The sequence below is a fragment of the Aquarana catesbeiana genome, linkage group LG04 (genome assembly GCF_042186555.1).
Source record: "Aquarana catesbeiana isolate 2022-GZ linkage group LG04, ASM4218655v1, whole genome shotgun sequence".
Taxonomy (NCBI): domain Eukaryota; kingdom Metazoa; phylum Chordata; class Amphibia; order Anura; family Ranidae; genus Aquarana; species Aquarana catesbeiana.
The window spans coordinates 43,785,457-43,804,407 of NC_133327.1; the positions used below are offsets into that span (position 1 = coordinate 43,785,457).

Here is an 18,951-nt window from a genome sequence, read left to right on the forward strand (position 1 = left end):
AGCTGACACTATAGGGTTGTTCTACTAAAGGGAAATAGACTCATTTTTTCCAGAACTTAGTGAATGTGGTGAAGCTCTGCTGATTTCCATCATCCAATCATGTGCAAGCAAAAATGCATTTGTTTTGTTTTCCTTGGACCTGATTGGGAATTGTTTACCAAGTGGAGCTTCAGCACATTTCACTAAGCTCTGTGAAGAATGAGTGCAACTCTAAAGTGCACAGTCTATTTTCCTTTAGTTGATCAATACCTATATGTGCATCACAGCTTTTTGCCCACATTTTAAGTTGGTTTTATGGCCTCTGCCTGGCATTAAGTGCCATGTTTTTAAATTTGATATTATTTCCAAGCCTCTTTACCAATGCTATAATTAAAACAGTCGTCTTTGATCTTTGAATGCACTTTTTTTTTTTTTTATTTAACACGCACAAACAATCATACATACATATTCTTAAAACGTTTTATAAAACAAGTTTAATTCTTACCATGTCTGATGAAAAATAAGTCTATTTTTTTCAACCATAATCAAAAGCACTTTTTTTTTTTTTTTTTTTTTTTTTACTTTTACACACAATTTAGCAAAAAATAAAAGCCACATAAAAAATACAAAAGAAAGCCCTCGAATGCTGGGAACACATGATTTTAATCATATGTTTCAGCAAAATGAAAATATCTATGGCCTATTTAAGAATATAAAATAAAAGGCATCGATTGGCAGTTCTGCAATGCTAAAGTTTAAAAGTAAACAATGTAATCCTACGATGTACCCCATAACATAGTCAAAAAGGTAATAGATTGTGCAAAAAATTCAAACATTGTGAACATTAAGAACAGAGAAAATGGATCACCAGCCTTTCTTAGTCAAAAGTTGCACAGATCTTCCAGATGCATCTTGGGAAATCAGTTTCCAAATCAAGGGCAGGACAGATTAGGGGAAAGATGCTCCTGGAAAGTCCAGGAAACTTCTAAGTCATGGGACCCCATACACCATTTGGTCCTCATTAAAGTATGTCATTTGTACAATGAAAAGGAAAGATAAGATATTTTCTTAAAGGGGTTTTCCAAAACTTCACAACCTGCTTACACGAGAAAGAAATTAATACTTAATTGGTTTTCAAACAGTGACACACTAATCAAATTTCAATCACTGTTTGGCCAGCTTTATCCTTGTCTTTATGGTGCCATCGGAATTTTGGTTAAGAGAAAATCACTTGAAAAATGGAAGACCCCTTTAAGAGTAAGTAAGGCCATAGATGATGCATTGTATGCTGGTCCAATAAAAAAAAAAAAAGTTTGATTCCCCCCCTTCAACACACTCTGTGTTGAGGGGGGAGTCCCTTCCATGGAGCTATTGTATTCTGATAGCAAAGAGAGTTCCCCGCCATCCGAATACAAAGAACAGGCCCATAACTAAAGGGAACCTGGGTGAAGGGCCAGCATGACTGGTGGGACAGCTGTGGGGTGAGCACAGGCAAGTTCCTGTAGGAAGTGGGATAGGTTAAAGGGGGGGGAGTTATGGTCATTGGTGATGGGGAGGAGTGGCCGTAGTTAATTTTGACCCCTGCAGAGGGAGGGGTCAACAACATAGGTAGGGAATCTTTCCCACCCTCCCTGTTGTTTGGCTGTATGGGGTGTACGGTTGTGTGTATTTGGGGTTATGTGGGCATGGGTCTCTGGTTCGTGAAGGTTGGAATGGTGGAAGGTAAATAGGATATGGTGGGGGGACGGGTTGGACCTATCTCGGTATGGGTACCCTCCCTATCTGGAAATAATGGGCTACCGGTCATCAGGCTGCAGTGGCAAGAAGGTGGCAATAGTTTGTCCCTGAGCTGGTGGGATCACGGCTAGGGGCCAGGATGCTGAGGTGGCGGTGGTGCAGCCGATGCGGTAGAATACCTTCCTTAACGAATCTCAGACAGAGCAGTAGTTTAAAAAGTTGGAGTTTTATATATGTGGTATATATATTTTCAAGTTTTTATATATATATATATATATATATATATATATATATATATATATATATATATAGTTATATTTAAATGGCGTTATTTTTATAAAATTTGTTATTTGTTAACAAAGGGGCTGGATGGCCATTTAATCCAGAAGGTGTGGTGTGCTTATTTTACTAAGTAAGGTAAGGTAAATAGTTGGAGGGTTATAGTTGTAGGTGGAGCATACGGGACATCAGCTATACACCAGTCATGATCAATACAAGAGATTAGCTTCTGTACAACCAGCTTGCCCATAGATGGATCGAAATTTGTCTGTTCCCTGCTGAAGCTGCTAAATTTCGATTCTTCTATGGCTAGCTTAAGACTAAAAACATTATTTAATAATAGTTTATATAATTGGATCTACACATACAGCCAATTTTGCTCATTGCATGGTTATTGCTATCACAAAGTGCTGCAGGGACCAAACTGCATTTGTACAATTACTGACTGTTATAAAACGTGATCAATATGGAAATTAAATTCTTGCAAGTCATAAAAACTACAATCATCCACTTTCTTATCAGTACAGTCTCATCAAACTTGAAAGTGTTAATTTAATTTTATTATGGTTTTGTGGACCCAATTGTGTCTGTTCAGTGTATCTATATTTTCCAAGTGGGATTTACCTAGTTTACTATAGCTGACTACCAGGTTACCTAAAGGCTAACACTGATCAGTTTTTTTTTTTTTCCATTTTTGGCTTAAACGATAAGTTCACCTTTCTAAAAAAAAAAAAAATAAATAAAAAATAAATGCACATTTATTTGCAGGTAAATAAAAATGCATTTATTATTTGGTAAATAATAGGATAAGGTTGACGCTATTTATACTCTATTATCATATGCATTTTTTATTTCTTTATTTTTCTTGTTAGGAAGCTGTAAAACAATGCACCCGTGATCAGCAGATCGCGGGTACAATCTCAGGCTTCTGCAGACTGTCTGTGTATCTATCTGCCCATACACGCTAATGCCCTGTACACACGATCGGACTTTCTGATGGAAAATGTGCGATCGGAGCTTGTTGTCGGAAATTCCGACCGTGTGTGGGCTCCATCGGACTTTTTCCATCGGAATTTCTGACACACAAAGTTTGGGAGCTGGCTCTAAAATTTTCCAACAACAAAATCCATTCCTGTAAATTCCAATCGTGTGTAGATTATTCCGACACACAAAGTGCCACGCATGCTCGGAATCAAGGAGAAGAGCCGCACTGGCTATTGGACTTCATTTTTCTCGGCTCGTCGTACATGTTGCACGTCACCGCGTTCTTGACGTTCGGAATTTCCGACCAACTTTGTGTGACCGTGTGTATGCAAGACAAGTTTGAGTCAACATCCGTTGGAAAAAATCCATGGTTTTGTTGTCGGAATGTGCGACCGTGTGTATGGGGCATTAGGCTGCATTCACACTTCAGTGTTTTGAGTCGCGGGCAGATTTCCTGCGATTCTGCCCGTGATTTGAAAGCGCCCGATGTGTGAATGACAAATCGCGGGAATCACATTTGAGATGCCATTCGTGACACCTAAAATCGTGGTGCGTGTCTGCGGTGATTGTCACGCAATAAATCATGCTGCAATCGCGGCAACCAGCATGGCGAGAAGCATGTTGCCCAAAAGTAACTCCTGAACTTTCTTTGAGCGACATGCTTCCCACGACGTGGGTTGCCGTGATTGCAGCGCAATTTATTGCGTGACAATCGCAGCAGACCTTCACTGTGATTTTAGGTGTCATTCATATTAATTTGTCATTCACACATCGGCGCTTTCAAATCGCGGGCAGAATCGCAGCAAACCTGCCCGCAATGCAAAACACTGAAGTGTGAATGCAGCCTAACTGAATGACAGGAAGAAACAATGATCTACTAGAGCGCTCACCAGCTACCTGGTAGTTCAATTAGAACTACAAGCCATCAGCCGCAAAATGCAGCGGAAACACGGCATAAACGCATATGTGTTTTTACCACATTTTTGCAACAGAGCAGTGGGAATGCAGCCTTGGAAACATGTTGCTATACAGCACCCCCCCCCCCCCCACTCCTGACAACGTGCAGGGGATCCTCTCTCCTCACCCACTGTCACATAAAAAATAATAAGTGCATATATTTTCACCTGCTAAAACATGTGCTATTATCTCATTTTTTTTTTTTTTTTTAAAGGCAAACTCATCCTTTAACTGCTTGCGGACCAGTGCATGACGATCGGCACAATGGCATGGCTGCGCAAATGGGCATACAAGTAAGTCCGCTTTAAGAAGCAGCATGCTCCGTGACCGTGCCCGCGGGTCCGCCGGTGTCCCGTGATCATCTCACAGAGCGGCAGAACGGGGAGATGCCTATGTAAACAAGGCATTTCCCCGTTCTGGTGTGAAATAGGGGGCGCTAGAGACCAAACAAACATATGCTTCTGCCATTAAGTGCACTCACTAACCAAATCAGTCTCAGTGGACTGGGTGGTGCTGATTGTGCTGAACTAGTGATACCACAAACACATGATTTATGCTACAAAAATAATATAAAATACAATGAAAAAATAATAATTAAAGAATCCAGTGAAAAGAATTTTTTGAACAAAATTAGTGCAAGTGAAATGAATAAATCGTGATGTCTAATAGTCCCAATCCATTGAAGAGATCAGAGCAAAGCAGTTGAAACCAACATCACAGCAGACACATGGATCCTCACAAATGCAACAATTTAAGCGTTGATATAAAGGTTCCGTCACCCAAGAGGAAAAACACCTGAAGGTAATAGATATCTGCTTACCAGATACCAATGACTTCTTTAACTAAAAAGAAAGTCATTAGTGCTTGTACAGGATTGTGCCTGTTCACATGAAGGCTGGAAGGCTGGATGGTACTTTAGGCATTGAACCCTCCCGTCCCATTCATTCAGGATAGGAAATATGAGAAACAAAAAGGAATCCTCATAGCGTAAAACCGTTTAATATATAGAATTAAAGAACAATAAAATAGCCAAATGGCCTCTTACATTTGGCGGTGCCTACCCGGCACTGGGACTGCTCGCATGTCAGGGTGAGTAGAGTCAGGAACCCTTCGCATCACATCGCACATGCGGCGTGCGTTCCACTCCGTTCCCCGTTCTGCCTAGTGACAAGACAGAGATCTACTGCTCCCTGTCATCGGGAGCAGTGATCGCTGTCATGTGAGTGGTAGCCCATCCCCCCACAGTTAGAATTACTCCCTAGGACACACTTAACCCCTTGATCGCCCCCTAGTGTTTAACCCCTTCCCTGCCAGTGTCATTTACACAGTAATCAGTGCATTTTAATAGCACTGATCACTGTATAAATGACAATGGACCCAAAATAGTGTCAAAAGTGTCCGATGTGTCCGCCATAATGTCGCAGTCACGATAAAAATCGCAGATCGCCGCCATTACTAATAAACAAAAAAATAAATAATTAAAATGCCATAAATCTATCCCCTATTTTGTAGACGCTATAACTTTTGCGCAAACCAATCAATATACGATTATTGCGATTTTTTTACCAAAAATATGTAGAATACATATCGGCCTAAACTGAGGAAAACATTTTTTTTTTTATATATATATTTTTTGGGGAAATTTATTATAGCAAAAAGTAAAAAATATTGCTTTTGTTTCAAAATTGTCGCTCCTTTTTGTTTATAGCGCAAAAAATAAAAACCGCAGAGGTGATCCAATACCACGAAAAGAAAGCTCTATTTGTGGGAAAAAAAAGACGTCAATTTTGTTTCGGTGCAACGTCGCACGACCGCGCAATTGTCAGTTAAAAGAGACGCAGTGCCGAATCGCAAAAAGTGCTCTGGTCAGGAAGGGGGTAAAATCTTCCGGGGCTGAAGTGATTAAAATCAATTTTATAGATCTAATATGTTCTGTTGTCCAGTAGGGGACTATTCAGGCAGGTTGAACAACACCGCTTGATATTTGAGTGTAGCAGAGGCAGCGTTGTGAGCTCAATACAGAAAGTTAGTTGGATTTCTGGGAGGATTAACAGGTATCTTTCCTGCACTTTTAAATAGACACGCATAAAGAAAATGTGTATGTATTGCTGTTTTATTTGCGTGGGCGGTGGGGGTTTATAGTTAGTCATTTCAAAAGACCCTATTGGTGATATCCCCAAATCTTCTATTAATGGATCATTTTAATTCACGGGTTCGGTCATAGGTTAGCTCGCTGCAATACTTTATATGGTTGTAACTTCAGATTTACAATGCAAAGCAATGAGTCAGGATTAGTGAAGGTATTTTTAAATGCTTCCATTGTGCCCCCGGCAATAAAGATCAGTACTTCCCCTAACGTTCCAGCTCTTCAGTAAGTAACAATGGCACAGCTTCTGTTTATAGAGAAAAATTCTTCCTAAAGGATTTCTAAACCCAAGAACAAAAAAAAAAAACAAAAACAAATAATTGATTGCAGTTTACCAATCCTTAAATTTGATGTCTATATTTGTTTTTTTTTTTCTTTTATCAGGCTAAGAACATTTTCTGCAAGTATGGATAAATATCTGCTTATCCCAACAAAGTTCCAGTGTCCTTGTAAGGCCCCTTACACACAGGGTGAGCTCCATTGGAGTCCTTCTGCTCAGCGGAGAATCTGTTCGCTGATCCCCACTGAGCAGGTGAATGTCAGGTCTGTGCCCATTCCGCTTATGCAGAGCAGACACAGACAGAGCCCGCTCTCCTCTGTGTGCGGTCGGATTTAAACGGACCATTTACACCCAACGGCCATCAGATCTGATCCACCAGATGGATGGGGAACGGATCCCCATCTGTCTGTTTTTAACAGATAGGATGGGTTTGAATGTTGGAGGGTGTCAACGGACACATGTCCATTGACACCCACCGCTCCATAGAGGGTGTGATCGGGTCCGCCTGAAAAGCTGACAGGTGGACCCGATTGGTCTGCTAGTGTGAAAGGGGCCTAACTGTCTGTATACTGAACTGAGATCTTAAAGTGATACTAAGCCCTAATGCACCTTTAACAAACTGCTGCAGGTGATTGTTTAGGGGTTAATAGCGAGCGCTTGCCTGCTCGTCTGCTGTGAGCGGAGTATCGGCTGAAAGTGATCGCTCAACTACATAGTTAAATACCGGGACGCTGCACTGTGAGGCCACACCCTTTGAAAAAGTCGTGATGACGAAACGCGGCGTCAGGGCGTGACCTTACGGCGACCGGATACTACGTCACAACGTTTTGCATTCCAAGGCCCAGGATATCAACCAGGAGGGAGGAAGTGCTGGATGCAGAGACCTACTGTCTACACCGGACTATACTCCTTCCCCTTTTTTGGAAAAACCTAGGGCAAGTGCGTGATAGTAAGCTCTTTAGCAAATGACCTTGAGCTACATAACCACAGTTGGACTGTCACGTCGTTGTGTTATTGGATTTTATTTAAATAACTTGAGTTTGCGAATAAATGTTAAAACGGAATTAGACTATGTGAAGTCTTTTTTATACACGAGGATTTCAGAGATGAGGCTGAACTACCATATTAGGACATCTAGATCTACAGTCCATAGGATGCTGTTTGGGGCCTGTTACCCTTTGGGTTCTGGTGAGTTTGAACCCCTTGCGGGTGTGTGGAGCACGCGGTGGTGAAGTGTTTGGTGAACGGTGCACTCATCAATCTACTACCAGTTACACCCTGTATACCCACTAGAGACTCTCTTTTCATTTCAGTTTTGTAATTTTGAGTGATTGCAAATTAATCTATCAGGTTTATAATATCTGCCTGATAGAAGCGCCGCTTTAATGTTTTAATTGTATCTCATTTGAGGTTTTAATCTTTACATCTTTTCTGATACTAAGCCCTCGTTCACATTGAATCGATTTCTCCAGTGGCGGCTGCTCCATTAGGGGCGCAGGGGTGCCACCCCCCCTAATCCATATGCCCGGCCCCTAATCTACATGCAGGGTGCCAGGCGCATGGATTTCAATAGGTTTTTATTTTTTTTTAAGCACATGATTAGAGCCTAAGGCTTCAAAAAAGGGTGGGGTCAGGGCGCAGAGCACTGCGCCCTGAGCCCACTCAGTTGTGTGACAATAGCGAATTAATAATCGATATTGTCCTCCTGCTTCTCCTCCTGGCCAATCAGGAAGCGGGCCTTAAGACCCGATTAGCCGAGAGGAGAAGCGCCCATATTGGCCGCTGAGGAGGAGAAGCAGGAGGAAGCTGCTGAAGCTGCCCACGACCTAGATGGAGTACGTGCAGGGCTGGTGGGCGGACGCATCCTATTGCCTGCAATGGCACCGTTTCAATCTGCATGAAGGTGCACAGATGTCTTTCAAGTAGCGCCTGAAATCGATGTAATAAACATGATCTGTAGTCCAGCCCATGTACACTTACGGTTGGGGGGCAGTTGCATTTTTACAAAGGCAGCGGCTGGGGGTGTACACATGTTGGGGTTGCGATGTTTGGTTCACAGACAAAATGTTATCCCTTTTGGACTACCATCTGCCAAACTTGATCTATTCAAATGAATGGGGCTGTGCTGCACCACCAAAGCAGTAGTGTGGCATTTAGGGGAATAAAACAGATGACAAGGAGGTGACATCACTTCCACACCACCCGTCAAATGCCTCTAAAAAAAACAACTGAGCGTGGATCACTTTTCAGAGGAGCAGCAGTCCTTGCTAATTGTGTAGATGAGCCCTAAGAGAGGAATTTATCTTACTTAGTATTGATTTCCTTTGGCTGCTTGTCGCTTTTCAAGAAAAGGATGTAAAGGGAAATCTCCCCAACGGGAGAAACACACCATAAAATAAACTGACCGAAGTTTAACCTATTCTTGCTCCGAAGATAAAAAAAAAAGTAAAAATTGTTTATGCATATACTTTAACAATATATGGAACCGTTAATTTCAAAGTTACAGAACCATATTTTTTATTAGTTTTTTTTCTAATTATAGAGAACAAAGTATGATCACCCAACGGAACCAGACCGCACATTTTTGCAGTTAAGAAAAGATTTCTGACTGGTTACCGTGGGCAAAATTGCTTTTCACATAATCTTAATGTATAATCCTGATTCCTTACAAGTAACGTGTGCTTATATCATATTATATAACGTGCTTTATGTGTTTTTGTGACCAATTATAGGGGAAGTCATAGTAGAATACCACAGTTACCCCTATGCTTTCACTTAAAGGAGTAATATTAATTTCCGATAGATTGGTTGGCTGGCTCATCCAATGACTTCTTATATTTCAGGAACTTCAGCTCTAAGAGCGTTGTATTTTTGTTCCCAGCTACTGTATGCCCACCTTCTGCAAGGATTATGAGAAGGTCTCACTCTCTTAGAAATACATTTACTCTATATCAGGGGTCTCCTAGCTACAGCCCACAGGCCACTTCCTGCTTTCTCTTTTTTTCTGGCCCACAGCTACAATCAGTGTGCAGAAGACTAAGGATTCGGGTCAGCAGATGCTGCCTATGGTCTCTACTTCAATCCCTACCCAGACTCTGTAAGGGATGACTTTAATGGGAACCCTGATGTAGGGGGACTTTGATGGGGATCCTGATGTAAGACATGAATCAGATATAAGGGGACACTCGGATGGGGACCCTGATGTAAGGGGGGCTTCAATGGGGACCTTGACATAAAGAGGATGCTAATGGTACCCTAATGTTTGGAGGAACTCTAATGTGACCTTAAAGTGGATGTAAACCCTCACATATACCCAGTGAAGTGAACAGCCTCAGATTATACACAGAGATTAAACTATTCTCCCTATATAAGTTTTACATGCATATCTGCTGTCTTCAACTTGCTATATTCTTTAGAAAGTTCATATTGTGTAAGAGATTTTCTCTTCCTGTTCAGCACTAAGTGTGAAGTCTGGGTACACAGCCAAGACAGCTGATTGGAGGAAAGGCACTCACCCCCACTCCACATAGGCAGAGACTCTCAGAGCTGTTCTGTAAATAGTTTAGCTGTCTGCTAATCTATTTATAGCAACCTCCCAGACACAAATTTCAGCCTGGTTTTATCTCAATTTACAGAGCTTGTCAGAAGTTATCATGCTGACAACAGAAGAACTGAGCAGGAGAAAGCCAGGGGATGAGTGCTTTGGAGAGAGATAAGAAAACACTGCAGATATATGTGTCCAGCTGAAATTTCATGAATTGGGTTTACCACCACTTTAATGTAGGGAGGAACTCTAATGAGAACCTTGATGTAAGGGGGAACTCTCCTGATGTAAAGGGGAACTCTAATGGGAACCTTGATGTAAGGAGGGAATCTAATGCGGATTGTAATTTGAAGGGGACGCGGATGGGGATTCTGAAGTAAAGGGGGGCTATAACGGGGATGTGGCCCTGAAAAGTTTGGATTCTGCTCTATATTATGGAGAAACTATTGGGGCCTGTGTCAATGGGCTTCTGTTTGCATCAAAACTTCAAAACTTGTCTCCATAAACAAATCTGTGGGGATGCAAACAAAACTTGGAGCAGGTTAAATGGAGGTCAGAAGGAGCTCAACTGCAGGTAAAATGCACCTGCAATGAATTCTGAAGGATCGGACCCACCAATATTCACCCAAAACAAACATATCACTTGCAGTTGGACTGACCCCTGGCAACTGAGCTTATGTGTAATGGAACTCTCTTTTAAATTCAAGTTGTCTTTGTTTCAAAATGATGCTCTTTTACTTTTAAAGGTATAGCTGATATCCTCTTCTATTAAACACAACACAAATACTTTCAATAAGCCATTAAGATTATATTCCATATCCACCATCGTGCTATGGAACTCCATCCATGTATGTGTCCTATCTTGATATTTATAACAGTAGATATGCACATGAAAGGTCCTCTTGAATAATTATGAACAACTGATTGTCCAGTTTGGTCAGTTTGGATTTGGGTTCACTGCCATGCATTGCTACATACTATGTGTCACTGGACACAGTGTCAAGATATGTGATTGGCTGGTGTTTATATAAGGCAGCAAAATATTATATCTGTGTTAATGTAGGAGCCACTGGAGAGCTTCCCAAGGATCTAGCAGAGGGAGAACCTCCGAGAATTGATGTTCATTTTGGTAACTCCAATAAGTTTCAGAGGAGTCGAGAGGCCAAAAGAGGACATCATGGGGAAGTCACAGAGCAGATCAGATAGCTCATCCCTCTCTTCCAGTTCATAGGTGGCATCATTCAACATTCTCCGATGAAGGTGACACGTCTGCTCGATCTTTAGCTTGTTGATGTCGCTTCGCAGCCTCATGAGCTGTCTGGCCAACTGCTGGTCCTGGAGACGCATTTCTGTCTAAAGTACAAAACAACAAAAAATATCTTGATTAAAAGCAAGCAGAAGCCTCTGAGGACCGACACAAAAATACAGGGAAGGGCCAGCAACCAATGGCCCTCCTCTTTAAAGCAACCATGACCAGGTTATCTGCAAAAGCAGGAGGTTAACAGACCACTGTATTTCCGGCAGATCAACAGGTATTCTAAGTACTTGCAGTGAGAGACAAAATGTGGGGAAATGCATGTATTGAGGAGATATAAATATATTTAGGAGATATAAATAGATATAAAATATATTTTTTCTATACAGATGCTTTAACAGTGAGTTGTCACCGTAGACTGGTGATCAAATTTACCGCTCAACTACAGTGAAGAAGTGGAAAAAAGAGTGGTCAGGGACCTGAATATGTTGTCAGGCACAACCACATATACTGTGCACACATATATACTGTATATATATATATATATATATATATATATTAGGGCTGCAGAAATTAACGATTAATTTCTTGATTAATCGTTAATTTTTTTGATTGATCAAAATTCTTTGGATCGGTACTCACCTCTCCACCGGGCTTCAGGGAGTTCCATCGGAGATCCGGTGACATCACGGACATCGACTTCACTGGACTCCTCCCCCCTTCCCCAAGTGCCTCTGCTAACGAAGGCCTGACAAACCAGAGCTGGTATGTGCTGGTTTGGTTTCAGAGATATTGCGCATTATAGTTGATGAAACCTCTCCCACTTTGCACCACGTTATTACATTTTAAATTATACAGTTTGTTTGTGCTGATTTGTGCCACAAAAACAAACTTTGAGATATTGGACATTCAATGTTAACCTAAAGCCCCGTCCACTTTGCACTATGTTATTACATTTAAAAAAAATATATACCATATTTATGCTGCATTGGCAGGAAAAATAAGCATACTGCTATAGTGTATTTTTTTTTTATATAGCACTCTCATTTTGTATCAGAAAGAGTGATTATGGGACTCATTTATGCTTTTTAGCCTGAGTTACCCTGAAAACCTAAAATATACCTTTGAAGTTTTTCAGAAGATCTTTTTAGAGCTAGATGTGGGGAATCTATCTTCAAAGGTTCACACTTTAACCACTTGCCGACCAGCCACCGTCATTATAATGAGAAAGGTCGGCTCTCCTGCGCAAACCGCCGCAGGTGTACGTTGGTCTTTGCACAGGAGATAGCGGGTGCGCGGGTACCTGCCTCGTGCCGTGGGAGCGTGCCCACAGGTCCGGCGGACTCGATGTCTGCTGGCGATCCACGATCGTGGTATACAGAGGCAGAACGGGGAACTACCTATGAAAACAAGGCGATTTGCCGTTTTGCCAGATGACATGTCAGCGATCTTCTGTTCCCAGTTCCACAGCTATCTCTGTCATGTCCCTGGTAGCCCACCCCCCCTAAAGTTAGAACACACCCAGGCAACACACTTAACCCCTTAGTGTTAACTCCTTCCCTGCCAGTGTCATTTATTCATTTACCAGTGCATTTTTATAGCACTGATCAATGTAATAATGTCACTGGTCCCCAAAAAGTGTCATTTGGGGTCAGATTTGTCCGCTGCAATGTTGCAGTCCTGCTAAAAATCGCAGATCGTCGCCATTACCAGTAAAAACAATTAAAAAAAAGAAAAAAACCTAAATCTATCCCTTAGATTAATGAATAAACGGTCCTTCTATGTGTAACGTCCTACATACACACAAACAACCACCACTGCGCCTCGGAGCAAATCAATTAAATGGTGATAAACATCAATTGGTAAAGCCTATCTAAAGCTGCCACTTAGTGTATAATAGTATCTAAAAAATATTTTTAAATCTTGTGACGTGATAATGATGTGTTGCAACCCACGTGAAGAATAAAAATGTGGCGCTATTCTAATCACTCTTTCCGTAATATTGCCATTACAAGTGAATATCCTAAATTCATAACCCTTTTGTTCAAAGGGTGTGAATCAAACACATAATTAGTGAAAAATAGTGATAATAAAAATCAGAAAATACAAACAAAAAAAAAAAAAAAAAAGAAAGAGTGATTATGGGACTCATTTATGCTTTTTAGCCTGAGTTACCCTGAAAACCTAAAATATACCTTTGAAGTTTTTCAGAAGATCTTTTTAGAGCTAGATGTGGGGAATCTATCTTCAAAGGTTCACACTTTAACCACTTGCCGACCAGCCACCGTCATTATAATGAGAAAGGTCGGCTCTCCTGCGCAAACCGCCGCAGGTGTACGTTGGTCTTTGCACAGGAGATAGCGGGTGCGCGGGTACCTGCCTCGTGCCGTGGGAGCGTGCCCACAGGTCCGGCGGACTCGATGTCTGCTGGCGATCCACGATCGTGGTATACAGAGGCAGAACGGGGAACTACCTATGAAAACAAGGCGATTTGCCGTTTTGCCAGATGACATGTCAGCGATCTTCTGTTCCCAGTTCCACAGCTATCTCTGTCATGTCCCTGGTAGCCCACCCCCCCTAAAGTTAGAACACACCCAGGCAACACACTTAACCCCTTAGTGTTAACTCCTTCCCTGCCAGTGTCATTTATTCATTTACCAGTGCATTTTTATAGCACTGATCAATGTAATAATGTCACTGGTCCCCAAAAAGTGTCATTTGGGGTCAGATTTGTCCGCTGCAATGTTGCAGTCCTGCTAAAAATCGCAGATCGTCGCCATTACCAGTAAAAACAATTAAAAAAAAGAAAAAAACCTAAATCTATCCCTTAGATTGTAGACGCGATAGCTTTTGCGCAAACCAATCAATATACGCCTATTGTGATATTTTTTACCAAAAATATGCAGAAGAATACATATCGGCCTAAGCTGATGAATAAATTAGTTTTTTTATATTTTTTTGGGATATGTAAAAGTAAAAAATGTTTTTATTTTTTTCAAAATTGTCAGTCTTTTTTGTTTATAGCTCAAAAAATAACAACCGCAGAGGTGATCAAATAGCACCAAAAGAAAGCTCTACTTGTGGGAAAAAAAGGACGTCAATTTTGTTTCTCTACAACGTCGCACCATCGCACAATTGTCAGTTAAAGTGACACAGTGGCTTAGTGAGCGAACAGGAAAAATCTAAATCAATTTAATATTTGGTGTGACTACCCTTCAAACCAGCATCAATTCTTACACTTGCACACTTTGTACACTTGCACAAAGTCAGGGATTTTGTAGGGTTAGAGTTAGGTGTATGATTAATCAATAACACCAAGCAGGTGCTAATGATCATCAAGTTCATATGTAGGATGAAACTCAGTCATTAAATTAATCAGAAAGAACTGTGTAGGAGGCTTAAAACTGGGCGAGGAACAGCCAAACTCTGCTACTAAGGTGAGGTTGTGGAAGACAGTAGCATGTCACAGGTTATACACAATGGCAAGAATGAACACCCGCAAGGTCTCTCCCAGGCAAAGACTTTAAAGCAGACTGGGGTTTCAAGATGTGCTGTTCAGGCTCTTTTGAGGAAGCACATAGAAACAAGCAATGTTGAGGACTGTAGACACTGTAGACACAGTGGTCAAGGAAACTTAATGCAGCAGATAAAAGACACATCATGCTTACTTCCCTACGACATCGGAAGATGTACAGCAGTGTAATCAGCACAGAATGAGGGGAAACCAGTGGGACCCAGGTACACCCATCTACTGTCTGGACAAATTTGGTCAGAAGTGGTCTTCATGGAAGAATTGCAGGCAAAAATCCATACCTTTGACGTGGAAACAAGGCTAAGCAACTCAACTATGCACAAAAACATAGGAACTGGGTGCAGAAAAATGGCAGCAGGCGCTCTCGACAGATGAGTTAAAATGTGAAATATTTGGCTGTAGGAGGAGGCAGTGTGTTGGCGAAGGGCTGGAGAGTGGTACAATGATGAGTGTCTGCAGGCAACAGTGAAGAATGGTGGAGGTTGCGTGTAAGTTTGAGGCTGCATTTCTGCAAATGGAGTTGGAGATTTGGTCAGGATCAATGGTGTCCTCAATGCTGAGAAATACAGGCAAACATGTATTGATCATGCCATACCGTAAGGGAGGAGTGCCATTGGCGGACAATTTAATTTGCAGCAGGACAGCGACCAAACATGCCCCAGTGTCAGTCCTGGAAGTGATGGTTTGGCCCTGATCTCATAATAATAGAGTCTGTCTGGGATTACAGGAAGAGACAGAAGGATTTGAGGCAGCCTACATCTACAGAAGATCTGTGGTTAGATCTCCAAGATGTTTGGAGCAATCTACCTGCTGAGTTCCTTCAACCTGCAAGTGTACCTAGAAGAATTGATGCTGTTTTGAAGGCAAAGGGTGGTCGCACCAAATATTGATTTGATTTGGGTTTTTCTTCTGTTCATATACTTTCTATTTTATTAATTGATAAAAAAATAAACTATTAACACTTCTATTTCTGAAAGTATTTTTCATTTACAGCATTTTTTCACATGTGTCTAAAATTTTTGCACAGTGCAGTGCATATATAATAAAACAACTTTGTCTGAAGTTTGGCTTTTCCCTAAACGAACAATTTTCTCATGCCTTAAGTTGAATTGCAATTTTTAGGGTGGTGTTTTAAGTGGAAGATAATCCTCTCCTTGGCCTGTACCCAGACATTCCCCATTTGAACAGAAGATGTGACAGTTCCATTCTTTGTGGGAAGGTCTGACTTGTGTTGCAGAGACGTCTCTTGGATCATCTAGACTCTGACATCAGATGCTGTTTCTTCTAAGAGATAGCAGAGAGCAGATTGCTGGATCCCCATCAATACAACAAACGTTGTCTGGAAAACCTTGCCAAGAAACCAGACCAAGGGAGGCAGCTGCACATAGAGCGCTCTGTTCACAAACTGACAGTGCAATTCATTAAAGGAGGAAAATACAGCCCCGACTTTGCTAAAAAAAAATAATGGGGCACCTGTATCATGAGTGTCTTTGTCTGCTGTAACTCCAGAGCAAAAGTAAAACCATTGACTAGACTGCTAAAGCTGTTCGAGAATCAAGGACAGTGCCAAAGTTAGGAAGTCCATTTACTTCCAAATTAAAGTATCTAAACACTAGAACTATTGTTTTATATCTTACCAGACCTTAGATTTGATGGGTGCATTCGTTTTCTTTTTTTCAGACTTTTTTTATTGCTTTATTTTCAACTGGTAATCCTGCCGGTAACATACTTTCTCTCCCAACGTGACAAAGTTCCATCACTGCTCTCTACCTATCAAAAAAGCACCATTGTCACCCAAGGACAGGATTACACAAACCTTCACAAATCATGTTTTTCCGAAATCTTACAGCCAATCAGGAAGACAAGGCCGAAAATTATTTCTCCGCTAGTTTTGAGCTGTCCTCTCTTATGACTCGACATATATATATATATATATATATATATATATATATATATATATATATATACTTAAATATTATTTCAAAAATAATTATTAAAATTGAATGTAACCAAAAATGTAAACTTAATAAATGAAATTTAATTCAAATTTAATAATACATTTATATTTTCATGGCGCGACTGGAGTCTTCCCCTTCACAACCTCCCCCTTCTTCCTTTTTTCCTCTTCTTCTTTTTCTCTTTTCTCCTTTCACTCTCTTCCTCTCCTTACTCATTTCTTTCTTTAACAGGCCAAAAAGGACCAAATAAAAAGACATTCATTGATAGGGAAATTCATTCCTCATATCTTTGAATTCAATATACCTATGACACTCTGTGGCCAGACCAGAGTTGGACTTTTAGTGTGCCTTGGGTGAAACTCCAGCCTTTTGTTTGCTGTTCTTTGCTGTACGTTCTTCTCAGTATTACACCTCCCTGCACAACTATAAAAAGGAATGCAATGGCAATGGTTTGCAACCACTTTGGGTTATGTCCCTTGTGCTGATTTTCCTGTTTTTTTTTTTATTTGGTTTGCACTTAGATTTTTTTTTCATTTTATTAAAAACTTGTTATTATTATTATTATTATTATTATTATTATTATTATTATTATTATTAATAAACAAATATATATATTTATATATATATATTTGTTTTATTTATTTTTTTGGTGCAGGTATTAACCACTTCAGCTCTGGAAGGTTTCACCCCCTTCATGACCAGTCCAATTTTTGCATTAACTGACAATTGCGCGGCCATGCGATGCTGTACGCAAATAAAATGTATTTTCTTTTTTTCCCGCAAATAGAGGTTTCTTTTGGTGGTATTAGATCACCTCTGCGGTTTTTATTTATTTATTTTTTAATTTTTATTTAATTTTTTTCACGCTATAAACAAAAAAAGACCAATGATTTTGAAGACGGAAAAAAACAATGTTTTTGGTATAAAACATATCAAATAAAAAAAATTAAAAAAAATACATTTCTTTATCAAGTTAGGCCAATATGTATTCTGCTACATATTTTTGGTAAAAAAAAATCCCAATAAGCGTATATTGATTGGTTCGTGCAAAAGGTATCACGTGTACAAACAATGGGATATTTTTATTTTTACTAGTAAGCAGCGATTTTTAGTGGGGCTGCAACAGTGCGGCGGACAAATCGGACAACACTAATGCCGTGTACACACGAGCGGACTTCTCGTACGTCTGAACGCCGAAGGACTTTTTCGACTAAGTTCCGACGGAGTTCCGACGAAACGGACTTGCCTACACATGATCACACCAAAGTCTAATCGTTTCGAACGTGATGACGTACGACCGGACTAGAATAAGTAAGTTCATAGCCAGTAGCCAATAGCTGCCCTAGCGTCATTTTCGGTCCGTCGGACTAGCATACAGACAAACATTTTTTTCTATAGGAATCGAGTCCGTTGGAAAGATTTGAAACATGTTCTATTTCTAGGTCCGTCTGAATTTTCCACAGAAAAGGTCCGATGAAGATCCGATGAAGCCCACACACGATCGTAATGTCCGACTGGATCGTTCCGTCGGACCTTTTCTGCCGGAAAGTCCGCTCGTGTGTACGCGGCATAAGTGACACTTTTTGTGGACCAGTGCTATCAGTGCTAAAAAAAATGCACTCTCACTGTACTAATGACACTGGCAGGGAAGGGGTCAACATCAGGGGCGATCAAAGGGTTAAGTGTGCTCCTAGGGAGTGTTTTCTATCTGTGGGGGGATGGCTTAACTGGAGGAAAATAGAGATCTTGTGTTTCTGCTTAGCAGAAACACAAGATCTCCATATTCCTCTCTGACAGAATTGCGGTCTGTCGGTGGGTCCCAGCAGACAATGCGTCTGATTGGCTCCCGCTGTGTCCAAACACAGCGGGAGCGGGTCGCCAGACAACGTACAGGTAAGTTGTTTCGCGCAGCTGGGCTGCCCTGCCGCAGTAAATGTGCTGTCTGAAAGCAGTTAAAATTTCTTAGCTTAACGCATTCTCTGAATTTAGGTAAAAAAATGTTCCAACAACAGTATCACCTTCCCCCTGTGGTAAAGACGGGCAGAATATCGGCTGGTATCGGCGGGTTCAAAAGAAACACCAGCTTGTCTGTAGGGATGGGCTTTATGTTCGGGTCGAACATGAGTTAGACTCGAACATTGGCTGTTCGCCCGTTCGCTGAATAGCGAACAATTTGGGCTGTTCGCGGCAAATGCGAAAGCCGCGGAACACCCTTTAAAAGTCTATGGGAGAAATCAAAAGTGCTAATTTTAAAGGCTTATATGCAAGTTATTGTCATAAAAAGTGTTTGAGGTCCCGGG

At 41.0% G+C, this 18,951-nt stretch overlaps 1 protein-coding gene across 2 annotated transcripts in view; it reads right to left on the bottom strand.

The window, feature by feature from the left end:
* Positions 1-714: 714 nt before the first annotated feature.
* Positions 715-18,951, bottom strand: part of FAM167A (family with sequence similarity 167 member A) — a 103,908-nt gene continuing 85,671 nt past the window's right edge. For both annotated transcript variants that reach the window (XM_073625133.1, XM_073625134.1), the window contains exon 3: positions 715-11,259. In XM_073625133.1, coding sequence (XP_073481234.1) covers positions 10,996-11,259 — 264 coding nt within the window. In that variant the 3' untranslated portion in view covers positions 715-10,995. The remainder of the gene's footprint in view (positions 11,260-18,951) is intronic.